Raw genomic sequence first — 14,079 nt, 5'->3', positions numbered from 1 at the left:
TGTGGCTCAAGTGAAAGAGTTCCAGCTTGGGGGGGGGGCACTAAGGGAGAGTTCCTAGGCCCCTTAGTTCAAGCCCTGGCACTCCCCAAAATCATCTCTTAAATGGGAATACCTCATTTGTGTGATATGATTTAATTGACGATATCTATCGGGATAAATCAAATACTGGACTATTCTTTACACTCTGAGGTCTTAGAATAGATAAAATGTGGCATTGGAAGCAAGATGCTAAAATTTTCTGGGGCAGGGTGAGGTGAGCTACTGAAATTGTCTGGAGCAGGTGGGGTGATGAGGGAGTTTGTGTGATCCAGACCCGGAAGTCCTGGTCCCTGTGACATCTTGCCTCCTCACAGCATGGAGGCTGGGAGCATGCAGCCATGGATGGCCCAGAGGTTGTGGAAGCTTTGTGGTGTTGTCTGTTTTTCAGACTGAGAGCTTTCCTATAATTTTCATGGCTAGTATGCACCTACCATTACTATCAGGCACCGCATTTTTTCACGTTAAATCATACTTGATGCCCAGTTCAGTAAGCTATATGCTTTGCCGGTAGTGCCATCTTCATCTCCCCATTTTATTCCCTGAAGAAGCTGTATCACATGTGTAGGCTTTGAGCTGTTTGTTAATGATGGCAAAGCCCATGAAGAGCGTTAGCTGAGACACTGTGTCCTGTCTGCATCCATTCTGTAGGCTGTAAAACCTTTACATATAATCTCTAATTTGAACCTTTTAACAGCACTGTAAAGTAGCTTTGCTTAGTTCCACCTTTCAGATGAGCAAATGGGTACTTGTAAAAAGTGAAGTCTTTATAGAGTCTAGGGTCACAGATTTGAACTCAACACTTTTGTTCTTTCCACCAACCCATCTACATACTACCCATTCATGCACTGTCTCCTACCATTTGTTTATCCATTCATTCACATATTATTCAATACATTCATTCAACATCCATCCATCCATCTACCCATCCATCCATCCATCCATCCACTGTCACCCATTTACCACCATTCATGCATCCATCCACCCATCATCCATCCATTCACCTATCATTCATCCTTCTATCCATCCACTTATCATCCATCCATCCATCCACCTATCCATCCACGGATCCATCCATCCAGCGTCCATCATCCAGCTATCTACCCATCATCTGTCCATCTACAGATGTATCCATCTATCCATGTGTCCAAGCATCAACCCATCATCCCTATCATTTATCAATCCATCCATTATTCATCCATCCATCCATCTATAATCCATCCATGGATCCATCCATCCATGGATCCATCCATCATCCAACCATCCACCTATCATTATCCATACATATGTCCACTCATTATTCATCCATCCATTATTCATCTATTCACCCATCCATCCACCTGTTATTCATCAATTCATCCTCTTACCTATCGCCTCATTATCCACAATCCTATCTGTTTATCAGCTCTAAATCTATTGAGGTACATGCCAGGAAATACATTCCTTTTAATATATCTGTCTCTTAATTCCATAGTTGATTGTTATGTATGCCTTGCCCCACTTTAAAACTGAGTGTGCACATGCATACACACACACACACACACACACACACACACACACACACACACACACACATCTTTAGTTTGCAGAGGAGGATAGAACAGGCTGAGAATGCGGATGATTCTTGGTCTGCCATATGGAAACAGTGAGTTCTGCATTGGGAAGTCCTCCTTCTTGGTGTATGGGTGTGTGATAGGGAGGATGTGTCATGGCTTGAATGGAAGTCAGATGTGTACAAGAGGACACAGGAGGCTTTTGTAGCTAAGCCACAGAGTTCTTCAGTCTATGGGCTGAGTCTCCCAGGAGTGGGAAACCCTGTAGAGCCCTGCCTCTCTGTGTGGTGGGATCACCCTCTGCCCTTCTTTGTGCCATTCCAATTCCCTGTCTGGACTGACAAGGGTGCACACGTACGTGTTTCACAAGGACCCTGGCAATCATTAACCGTAATCGGTCTCAGCTGCAGCTCGGATCGCTGGTGCATACGCATAATTCATCACAGCAAATGAGGTCCATCCTTGGGGCTTCTACCCTGCAGTCAGGGGGCTGAGGCTCGTGGGCTCCAGGAGTCATTTTGGGGGTGCTGGGGCATGATGTTTTTCTGAGGACAACCACCCTGAAAACATCTACCACAAAGAGTTCTTTGTTGGTAAGGGTAATTTTATAGAAATTTTGAAAATGTAGGGAAGTTTTCCTTTTAACAACAACAAAAAGGAAGAAACTAGAAATGGGTCTGATGAAAGTTTTCATGTATCATTTACAAAACCTAAAAGCTCTGGCTTAGTTTAGGGACCTAAACATATGTGTTCTGTATAATTAGTGATGGTGTGACCTGGATTTCCCAGTATAGCCCTGGTTTTCAGGTATTCTGTCCCAGCCATCAGCTATTTGCCCTGATTTTTTTTCTTCGTGAAAATATGATGACTGTATGCAGAAGCTGTTAAAACCTGCAGAGTCAGGGGGGGGAATCAAAGGGGAAATTCCCTGCCAACAAGCTAACACTTTGAGGCGTGTGTAGGTGTGCCTACACAACTACCCAAAGATGGCTTCTCGTCTCCCCACTTCAGGACCAAGGAGAACTCAGAACCTCCCTTCCTGCAGTAGGCTGTGGGAGCCAGAGTCCCAGGTTCCCCATGATTCTCTGCACCGGGAACTGCCCCATTGACTGTGGTGGTCAGCTCCACCTGCCCAGATGAAGGCTCTTTGTAAGTGCCTTCACATGGAGCCATCTTGAAGCCAGGCACTGGCAGGTGGCATGGTGGCTGAGGCCGCCACAAGCTGCCACAGTCTGTGTACTGTCCAGTCACAACTAGAGATGTGCGAGTGGGTGTCTAGGAATGGCCCTAAAATGCAGCCCTCACTCCCACCAGTCCTGCTTGCCCTGGACGATCCTGCCCACCTTGCTTTCAATACATGTAACAGCAAATCTCCCAACTCAGCCTTTTAATGTGTGCAGCTTGATGGCATTCAGTATGCCTACATTATGCAACCATCGCCATCCTCCATCTCCAGAGCTTTCTCATCTATCCAAACTGGACCTTTGCTCCACCAAATGCTCACTCTTGGCCCCTTGTCTCTGCCTTGCCCCTGGCAACTATGATGCCATTCTCTGTCCTGAGTGAGGCCATGTGGAGCACCTCTTTTTTTGGGGGGGGGTCCGGTCCTGGGGCCTGAACTCTGGGCCTGGGCGCTGCCCCTCAGCTCTTCAGCTCAAGGCTAGCGCTCTACCACTTGAGCCACATGCCACTTCCGGCTTTTTTCTTTTTGCTTATGTGGTGCTGAGGAATCAAATCCAGGGCCTCAGGCATGCAAGGCAAGCGCTCTACCACTGAGCCACCTTCCCAGCTCCGTGGGGCACCTCTTACAAGGGAAATCATATAATGTTTGTCCTGCCATGGGCTTTATTTACTTACTATAATGTCCTCAAGGAACTCCTCACACTTTTAAGAAAAACCAGCCAGGTACCAGTGTCCCATGCATATGTAATCCTAGCGACTCAGGAGGCTGAGATGTGAGGATTGTAGTTTGAAACAAGCTCAGGTAAAAAAGTATTTTAGACTCATCTCCAATTAACTAGCAAAAAGGCAGAAGTGGAGATGTGGCTCAAGTGGTAAAGATTTGAATGAAAAAGCCAAGCCAGAGTGCAACACCCTGAGTTCAAACCCCTGTGCCCACACACATAACACACTCTGACACTCTCCTTCTCTCTGTCTCTCTCTGTCTCTCTCTGTCTCTCTCTGTCTCTGTCTCTCTCTGTCTCTCTCTGTCTCTCTCTGTCTCTCTCTCTCTCTCTCACACACACACACACACATGAAAAGAAAAAGAAAAAGGTTTAACGTGCACTGGACAAGGATCTCCTCTCCCTGTGCTGTGGGTGGAGTTCATCTTGGTGCCCAGCTTGCAGATCATCTGCTTCAGTTCAAGTGCCATCTCCAAGCTCAAGCACGGTGCAGCGGAGAGCTAGGAGAGGTCCTGCCTAGGGTTTGCAGCAGGTGTGGTGTAGGGTAAACAGCTCACTGCAAAAGGAAGAACATGCTGGAAAGAAACATCTGCAGGTGTGTAACATCTGGGGTGAAGAGGCAGAACAGCAGCTACCAGGAGACAGCATGGGATGGAGAAAAGCCTAGGAAGAGTGGGTGCAGTGGACTGGGAGGGCTGTGGCAGGGAGTCTTGGTGTGTTTGGGGATTTGAAGAGATGGATGAGTCTGCGGGACTGAAGGTATCTTGATCAGAGGTCTGGATTTACTCTGGCTCTCCTTGACCCTTTGCAGGAGTGGGGGTGGGGGATTACGCATTGACCCTCCAGTCACAGAAGAGGGCTCCACTGGCTTCTTGGTGGCCCTGTCTGCTTAGCTTCTCTGTCACCAGCAAGTGGGGCTGCTGGAGGGGTCCCAGCAGTATGATGCGTGTGTGTGTGTGTGTGTGTGTGTGTGTGTGTGTGCACACATGCATGCATGCATGTAAGAGATTGTAAGGTATCAGGGTGTGTTGGTGTATTCATACAGGGAAACTGGGATATCCAAGGAAAGGAGAGAGTTTCATGATTGTGAGTATTTGAGAAAAAGAAGGGGTCTGTGCAGGTACGTGCACACACGTGTGAGACTGTGAGGTTCTGCACACACACATGCATGCAAATTCTGTACAGGGCATTTCTGGAGTCCTGGCTCCGACGCTACTTTCACAAGCTCCTGAGAGGCTGTTCCCACACTTCCTGGCCCCTGCATCCCTGAGGAGCTTGATGGGGCAGGCTTGAGGGGATAATGATGATCACTATTGGATGACAGGGCAAGTGGCAGTGGTGTCCAGATGGAGATGAGCCACCCCTGACACCAGCACTTGGAGCTCCTAGGTGCCTCTGGAAGGCTGGAAGTTCCGGTCTCCCTGTGCGTATATACCTGGTTTCCCCAGGTTTGCTAGCACCAGGCACACCCCAGCTATGGGGATCGTGCCCTTGAGGGTACTGCTTCCCAGGACCTGCCACAATAGTTGTAACCTTGCCAGACCTTCCTTCTGTCCTCCATTCTTAGAACTCTGCCATAACAATCCCACATCTCCTTCAGGCAGATGAGGACCCTAGATAGCACCAGGGTCTCCTGCCACACAAAGTCCCTGGTCCCTGCCCTACCCTGGGAGACACAGGCCATCTGAGATCTCTGTACAACAACATTCATTCTCTGTGGGTTGTGGTTGCCTGAGTACTGCTTTCTAAAACTCAGCAATCTTACAGTTTATATGAATCCAGACAACCAGAAGAGCTAGCTATGTTGGCACCGCCTGGAGCTGAGAAGCACTGCCCCTTCCTCACCAAGTCTGAGTCCTTGAGACTGGCACTGTCCTTGCCGGGCATCAAGGCTCTGCGCCTGGCCTGGGCTGCACTCACTGGCAGCATGAAGCTGGGAACCTCCTGGTCCCTGAGCCTGAGGATTCATCTGGACCATAGTCCAACTTGGCCAGGGGACTCAGATGATCTGTGATTCCTCCCTTTCTTTCCTGACTCACACAGTCCCGGAGAGTTTGGTATCTCTAGGGCTAGGCTGTTGGTTGCAGTCATCCTGAAGTATTTCCAGAGCTTTGTCAGTCAGAGGCACAGAGAGGATCAGCTCCTCACTAGGTCTTGGGAGCCCATGCACTTTCCCGTTTTATTAATTAATTTAGTAATTAATTTTGTAGCACCAAGGATTGAACTCAGCACTTCATGCTTGCTAGGCTAGCACTCTACCACTTGAGCCATGCTCCAGTCCTTTGTGCTTTGAATTTGTTTTCCAGATAGGGTCTTGTGCTTTTGTCTGGGCTGACCTCAGACTGAGATCCTCCTACCCCCAGCTCCCAAGTAGCTGGGATCACAGGTATGTGCCTTGGGCACCGCCCATTTCCAATGGCAGTCCACCGCTATCACCTGGGGGTCTCCTTGAGGCCTTGAAATAGGTGGCCTTGCTCTGATTTCCTGGCCCTGCTGGTATAATTTTTAGAGGCCAGACTCATATCTTTGAGGATAGGGACTGTGGCTTACCTGAGTTGAGATGAACTATGGGCTGGGGTCCAAGCAGGTGCCAGGCTGGGACAGTTACAGTAGGGATCACAGGGACCCACTTGGCAGACAGGACCAGGGCATAGGTCCAGGCAGGACCATTGCTCATGCCAGTGAAGTCTGGTCTCCTGATCTGCCATTGCTGAGCCCTCAGTGCCTCCCAGCTCTGAGTCTGTCACAGCCCCAGACCCCAGGGGGCCTAGCCAGTGGGGACCTCCACCCGTCTTTGGAGGAACAGAGCCACAGCGACCAAATTAACTCAAGCCTTGCGGTCACCCATGTACTCTCTTGTCTGGGAGGAGCAAACCACTAAGCAGCCCCAGAAATAGTTCATCTGTTTTGGCTTGTGCCAACAGCCGTGAACTCCTTTGCACACCTCTCGCACTCTACCCTCTGCTCACAAACACAGCGATAGGGCACATCTGTGTATAAAATGTGGCTCCCTGGAGTCTGTGGTCCCCTGGGTGGGTAATAGTGGTTCCTTTGTTTTGTTGGGTGATTCTGAGTGGGAGCCTGTTTACAGCTGGGTTCCTAATAGAAGCTTTGGCTTCCTCCTACTAATCTATTCTCCAGTGGGTTCATTTCCAAAATGTACCAGGACAGAACCTGTCCCCTTGGGAGTTTATGGGGCTTTTTCTATTTTCACAACAATAGTTTCTCCCAGGGAAGATGTTTCCTAATTTCTGGAACTAGTAGTTGATCAGGCCACTTGCTTCGGTCTTTGGTGTGGTGGGGCCAAGTGAAGGATTGGGAGAGAGGCTACCCCTTCCTGTGTGGACTCCTTGCAACAAAAGAAACAGGCAGGCTGGCTGGCTCCTTGGTGAACTCTCACAGAAGCAATCTGGGCCAGGGACCTTACATGCAGCTCTTCTTGTCCCCCAGGGACTTGGGTCCCTGAATCTGGGGACACCCCCCTCCCCCCCCACGCCACCCACTTGCCTGTTGGATACGGGGCTCTCCTTCCAGGCCCAGAGTCTTTGATGCTCTCCTCCTACTGCTCTGGATGACAGATGACAGAGTGTCTGAGAGGCACGGACAGGAAAGCCACGCGTGTCCCCTGGACATGTGAGCCTGCTATTCTCCCTCTGCCTTGTTCAAGCTACGGGGGTTTCTCCCAGGCCAGTGGATCACTGACCCCACTCTAGGCAGGAGTCGCCATCGCGGGGCAGTTCTCTAACTGCGCTGTGAGGACGGGGCTGGCAATGGCTGCTGGGAGAAGTAGGGTGCATCCACATCACGCCCCGCCCCGCCCCACGGGAGCTGCCACGTCACTGCAGGCATTTAGAGGAAGCCCCGGCCATCACTCACTCCTAATTTTAATGACGTGCATTAGCTAAATTGTGTTCTGAGTATTCATTGCACACTGTTTATGGGGCGCTCTCAAGTGTGCATACCGTTTGTCAGAAGTGCAAACTAGCGAACATACGAGCCTTTAAGACAGGCCATCTGTTCGTCTTAGACCCTTGGACGATTGTCAAACGCTTCTAAAAATAAGTGCTCACAAGCAGAGAGGGGCTACCCAGGTGATACACAGCAAAAATGGGGAGCAGGGCCACCTCCCCAAAGGGAAGGATGGCGGTGGGGGTAAGGGCAGAGGGAGACGGGGGCAGAAGGCCCGGAGGACACGCCTCTTGGACTAGAGGTGTGAACTTCCCCCTCTGTCTTGCAGTTATGGAACTCCACAGCTCAAATACCTTCGATGGCTCCCTATGGCCCAGATTTAAGGGCAAGCTGCCTTGTCTGGCATCATGGAGTCTCATCAATAAGGCCCCCGCCTTCCTTTCCAGCCTTGTCTCCATAGCGCATACCCTGTACTTCTGCCAGGCTGAATTATTCATTGTTCCCCCAACATATGTTGCACTTTTCACATTTCACAGGCAGAGCAGCGCCACGGTGGAGAGGAGGCTCTGCAGACTGCGCGGGTGCCGATCTGCACTGCCATTCCCAGCTGTAGGACCCGGCTTCTGTGTGCCTCAGTGTTCCTATCTGTCTAGTAGGGACATACAGAGTATTCGGCTCATCGAGGGCTGTCCCCAGGCTTATCTGACTGAACAAAAAGGAAATCTGAAGGAGGTGCCTGGTGTGTAGGGAGCCTTGGCCACTGAATTGTGGCCATTACGGATGTCAGCCACATCTTGTCCAGGTGGCCAGTTCTGCCTGGGAAACTCCATCTCCATGCGCATGCTCGAGCACACAAGTGCACTGACACTGCAGCCCAGTACTGGAGGACAGTCCTTTCTCCATTCCCCTTTTGGTGAAATCATTCCCTCCCACAGCCAGCCACAAGCTGGAAAGGCCTGGGGTGCCTCTCCTCCTCGCTCTCTCTGCCCGTGGTAGAGGGCTGGGAGCCAGCCACAGGGCTCCTGCACTCCTGCCTAACCACACAGGGACTCTCTCTGTGGCTAACTTAGGCTCACGGCCTTGTTCCCTATCCCCGAAGAAAGGTCATGGCAAAGCTACCACAACCTCTTCCCGTCAGGGAAGCAGAGGGAGGTGGTTAAGTCGGAAGCTGGATAGTCTGCAGATGGGGCTTTGGGAGTACGTAGGTGGGACACTCTGGGCTGGGCTAAATGTTCTTGTGCCTCAGTGGCCAGAGCCAGAACTCCAAAGATGAGTCCTTTTTGTGCCATCATATGACCTTCAGTGTCTACAAATATGGCTACCCTTGCCCTCACCACCAAGCCAGGGCCAGAGCTTCTACACCTCTGGATGCTCATTGCCCAGTCCAGGACATGGCAGACCGACTCTCCCAGCGTCTGTGCAGTGAGCAAATGAGTGGATGCACACACACCCTTCCCTCCCTTTCCCACCAGACCCCATGCTCTTGGGCAGAGTGGGAGGAGGAGCAGTGGACTTGCAGAGGGTAATGAGGGTGAAGCCTTCATTGGATGCCTGTTGCTCCAAGGGCAAGGCCATTGATGACCGGACTATGTCAAAAGGACTCCTGAAACCTCACCAGATGGGACAGAGAGGAAGAGGGTATTGCTTCTCAGTCCATCAAACCTCTCCAATTGTCCTTCCTAAAGGCCCGCATGCTGCTCAGTCCTGGTCTACCATCAGGGAGCAATGCTGTGGCTAGATACCTATCTGCTCAGGAAGAGCCTTTTGGGCCCCAATATGGAGATCTGTGGGGCACACTCCGGGCCAGATCTGGGTATTCATGCACATTATCTTCTAGGTCCTCCAGGCATCACAGAAAGAGGTGAACTTAATTAACACTCAGAGTTCAGAGAAGTTGCTATAAGGCTTCATAGCTGCCAAGTGGCAAGCCAGAACGCAGGGCTTAGCCCATCTTAGCCTACTGCCGGCTGTGGCAGGTAAGGCTGTGGCCAGTGCCAATGGACAGAGGAGAGGTGCTCTTGGCCAAGGGAGGTGCTGGGACCTGACAGGCATTTTGTTATTAGGAGATGGCTAACAAGAACCTGGGTGAGTGACCTGCAGTTCAGAGAACTCTTCCTGACCCACGGCTGAACGTCTTGGGATATAGCTCCGTGCCCCCAAGCAGCCAGCATGGCGAAGCACCTCTCACCCTTCCACAGGACACTGGCAAGGGGAGACTGGGCTGGGTCTGGTCCAAGGGCCAGAGAATAAAAACAGGAACTAGCGCCATGATCCTGGGCTGCAGGCCAGGGAAGGCCCATACATGCGTGTCCAGGCCTTCGTGCTGGGCTAGGAGAAGCCAGAGCTGGACCAGAACAGAGCCTCCAGCTAGGCCATTTAGAGTGAATTAGGGCAGACAATCCAACCACCAGGTTCCATACACCTGGCACACTCCCCCTACACCCAACGCATACCTGGATTGAGTTTGGGATCAGGAACATTTCACTGATGAATTCTAAACAAGGAGCTAATGACTGTCACCCAGCAGGAAGTACGTGTCCCCTGTGTGCACGAAGGGGTGAATGTTAGGTAAATAAGTACTGCCTGGACTTTGTTCCTGCCAAGGCCAGGGTGACACATTCAGGGGCCTGACGCAGTACTGACAGTGTGCAGATGCCTATGCCCGCCCACCTGCCCACCACTGACGTGTCCTTGCTGCAGACTGCCCCCTGCACCAGGCAGAGGCCCCGAATCAGGCTGAAGCACACAATGGCTGCCAAGTGCATTGATTCAGCCACCAGCCATTGCCACTCACTCCTCCCACTTTGCTTCATTTTCCTCACCTGCTTCTCTGCCCCACACCTGTGTCTCCCTGGCAGAGAGAGGTGGGGGGGGGGATGGGTGGATGTCAGGCTGTCATCCAGGCTCTTCCCATCATGCCCAGATCCCACCTCCAGCCTAGATGGCACCAAGAAATGTTCATCTGGGGGTCGATGGCATCTTTAAAAAACGATTTTCTTCCTTCTCAGAAGAGGCTAAATATAGCACAGGCATAAACAGAGAAATAGACACGAAGGCAGAATGCCCTTGTGAGAACCATGCCCGAGGAGGGAACTCTCCAGAAGACTTGATGGAGCATCCGCCCCCTGCCCGCTGCTCAGCATGCAGGCGTGGGGTGACAAAGGGGTGGTTGCTTTGCCCAGGCTCTCCAGCGCACACTCCACAACTGTGGCCTGGGTCACTCTGCCAAGCCACCCATCATGTCATTAACCCATGACATTTGAGGGCCCATGTGTCTCACTGCCCAAGGCAGACGCCTTGAAGGGCGGGTCCAGGGGGGGTCCAGTCTTCCCTTGCCCCCCACTGTGCAGCCTGGAGCAGAGCACCCAGCAGGTACTTAGAAATGCCCTGCTGAAAGTGTTCTGGTGCCTGGTCCCCTCTGGGCATCACGTTTTGACATTTCCATCAGCCGTGACATCCTGGGCTTTTGTTCCTAGAGTAAAACCTCAGGGAAGGAATTTTTACTCTTCTCAGAACCCTTTTGGAGGAAGTTCCTGAGTCTAATCTAAGAACCGCCTGTTGCTGCTCCTTAAGTGAGAAGGATTGTTGCTGTTTTACCCAGAGGAGCGGTGTCTAGTCTTACAGTGACCGAATCATCACTGGTCTAGATGGGAGTTTCCACATCCGCACCAACAGCACCTGGCTGAGCCAATGTGGATGAGGTGACACTGGGCCTTGTTGTGGGATCCTGGCCAGAGGTCCTCAGAAACCCCCTCCCCCACACTGGAGGCGGGTGGTCCACCAGGATCTGTGTGTGTGTGTGTGTGTGTGTGTGTGTGTGTGTGTGTGTGTGTGTGTGTGTGTGCACATACCAGTACTAGGGCTTGAATTCAGGACCTGAGTGCTGTCCCTTAGCTTTTTCACTCAAGGTTAGTGTTCTACCACTTTAGATACAGATCCACTTCTGGCTTTTTGGTGATTAATTTAGAGATGGGATTCTCACAGTTTCTTGCTTGAGCTGATTTGGAACTGAGATCTTAAGTTAGGATGACAGCCTCTAGGATTTTGTGCAGATTAAAAATCATGCCTGGCTTTCTTCTGTCTGTGGAAATAGTCTCACTAGAGTTGCTCGGTCCCTAGTCTACACTCCCAACCATTCCCATAGGTGCCCTATGTACTGGGTCCCCATTTTGGCCTTAGTCAGCCCTGGTGCCTTAGCACATTCCTTGTCCACATGGGATCCTTTGCCCCTTGCCTCAATAATTTCCCTTCAGCAGAGAGACAGAGACAGCCAGAAAGACAGACAGACAGACACCACACAGAGGGCAAGAATGTGCCTGGGATCGCATGAAACATGCTGGCCTATACCCATAGTTCCGATGAAGAGTATTTAGTTGACACTTGGTGCCATGGATGGATGCCAGCAAGCATCTGCACTGTGAGGATCGAGTGCTAGGGGCTGGAGGACTCAGCAGTATCACTATGGGTGCTACCACAGTGGTGTGAAGTATATGCCACGGAGCCCTGTGCCAGCAGGTAACCATGGTTCTATGTCTCTCCTGGGCCCCTTGCCTCCTGCAGAAGCCTTGTCCATCTCTGGCCGCCTCACAGCCAGACCTGGAGATCAGGAGAGAGAGAGAGAAAAAAAGCAGCACCTCCTCTGCCCCCCAGTGGTCAATATCAGAACTGCACACCACTGTTCCTGGCCTGCGCAGGGTCCCTGGACCACTGGCTGGGGTGCCAGCCTGGGAGGCAGAAGCATCCCTGAGAAGCTGTGGAGGGAGAAGAAGTCTGGCTACTCTGTCTTTGGAGAACTTTGTTGCCTTTTTCCAGGTTTCCTGAGATGGATCAGCACCTGAGGCTTAGGATGGAATATGTCTGAATTAGAGAGAGAGAGAGAAAGAGAGAGAGAGAGAGAGGAAAAAGAAAAGACTGTGGGCTCAGAAGCCAAAACCCACCCCCAGCCCCAGGCTGCTGGCTCTGATGGAAACAGATCAACTCTGCTGGCAGGAGGGAGGACAGGCCGTGGGCTGTGGCTAGAGGGAAGCATTTGGCCGCAGGGTCCCACCTGGGCCCTGGGTTTCCCTGGTGGATTGAGCCAAAGTGCACAGCATCCCTCCTTATAGCCCAAGCAGTGTCACGTGACCACGCAGGCAGGCTCCCAGAAGCCTGCAGTGGAGCTCGTCCCGGACCCTCCCTGCTGAGTGACCCATCCTGCCTGGGCTGCAGGCACCTCCGCCGCCCCGCTGCTTCTGCATGTCTGCGCCCACTCGGGTGCTTCTTGGCTGCAGAGCTGCTCTGCACATCTGCTGTCTCCCTCTGTGAGGCTCGGAGCAGCTAGGGAAGGATGGAGAGGGGACGTAGGGCCAGCCTGCAGGAGTCACAGGGTTTCCTGCTCTTCATTGGAGAGAAATAGAGATGTTTTTAATTCCTGCCACCTCCCCAGCATTTCCCCTTGCCCTCTGCGTAGCCCATCCCATGGTAAGACCTGAAATAATAAAAATAAAAACAATTTGCAGGGAGTCCAGGTTGGCAGTGACAGGAACTGATCCCCAAGCCCCCGAATCAACGTGGCGCGGTGGCAGCTGCGTCCCCCGGGCACTTTTTCCTTGTTGCATTTTGTTTTGTAATAATCGAGTCTCTTTTGCTGCAGCCCCGGAGTCCGGGCACCAGGTGGGAGGGGACAGGCATGCTCGCCATTCTTCTGCCCTCATGCGTGTCTCCTTTCTTTGCCTTTGCAGAACCACACGATGAGCCAGCACGCACAGTGAGAGACCGCGCGACAGGACACCTCTCCGCAGAAGGCTTGCCGGAGACGCCGTGGGGAGGGCCATTTGAACATTACATCCAATCAAAGTGTCATTTGCAACCCAGATGTAAAACTCTAATGATTTGGCCATGAGGCGCTGCTATTATAAGCAGCTGGAAATGAATATTAATGGCAGAGATTAAAAGTATTCCATGCTCAGTATTTTTTATTGTCCTGCTCCAGCTAGTGTGCTTTTTAGAGTTTTCTGCCTCAGACTACATTTCTAGTGTTATAGGAACCTGCTTTTTGAGGCCATTGTCCTCTGTTTCTTCATGTATTATACTGATAGTTTTTTTTCCCCTTAAGAGAAGATTAGTGTTTTTTTTCCTTTGCTTTATTTTTTTCTTCTTCTTGTTTTCTCTCCCCCCCCCCATCCCCTTTGGTTAACTACTTTTTAATTGCAATTCTAGGTAATTGTGCATCGTGATGTGATTGCTTGGCTATTGTCTGAATATTTCCTTTTAATTTTTTTAATTAAAGACTAATGCTTTGATTGGATTTGCCAGTTCACCGGACAGTGATTAAAACTATGTAATGAATATAATCGGTTTCAGTGCAACTGGATGGTCTGCTTTTAAATGTGACTTGATCTGACTTCAGTAACTAGTTCAATTCAATAAAGGGAATCCATGCGATGAGCAGAGGTGGCTTGGTTCTCTCCTCCGTTGGGGGCCAGGAGGTGGGGATGGCAGGAGGTGTGTGTCCCAGGAGTTCCTCTGGGTTCTCCCCTGGGGCCCTGCCCACAACAGACCCAGCTCGTTCACAGCTGTCCTCTAATCCACGCCCACTGGATGAGCTGGCAGTGGTCACTCACGTCAAAGGGGAAAGAGCCAGGGAAAAGATATTCCCCAGCCTTCGCATTCCTGGATGGAGAAACTGAGTGTCCAGG

At 51.3% G+C, this 14,079-nt stretch overlaps 1 protein-coding gene across 2 annotated transcripts in view; it reads left to right on the top strand.

Annotated features, from left to right (window-relative positions):
* Window positions 1–13,831, top strand: part of Znf423 (zinc finger protein 423) — a 327,707-nt gene extending 313,876 nt beyond the window's left edge. For both annotated transcript variants that reach the window (XM_042693457.1, XM_042693458.1), the window contains exon 8: window positions 13,123–13,831. In XM_042693457.1, coding sequence (XP_042549391.1) covers window positions 13,123–13,152 — 30 coding nt within the window. In that variant the 3' untranslated portion in view covers window positions 13,153–13,831. The remainder of the gene's footprint in view (window positions 1–13,122) is intronic.
* Window positions 13,832–14,079: the final 248 nt, after the last annotated feature.

Source organism: Dipodomys spectabilis, unplaced genomic scaffold, assembly GCF_019054845.1.
Source record: "Dipodomys spectabilis isolate Male_0828 unplaced genomic scaffold, ASM1905484v1 ptg000165l, whole genome shotgun sequence".
In the NCBI taxonomy this organism is placed as follows: Eukaryota; Metazoa; Chordata; class Mammalia; order Rodentia; family Heteromyidae; genus Dipodomys; species Dipodomys spectabilis.
The sequence above is the reverse complement of the archived record's forward strand: the minus strand, read 5'-3'. Positions and strand labels throughout refer to the sequence as shown.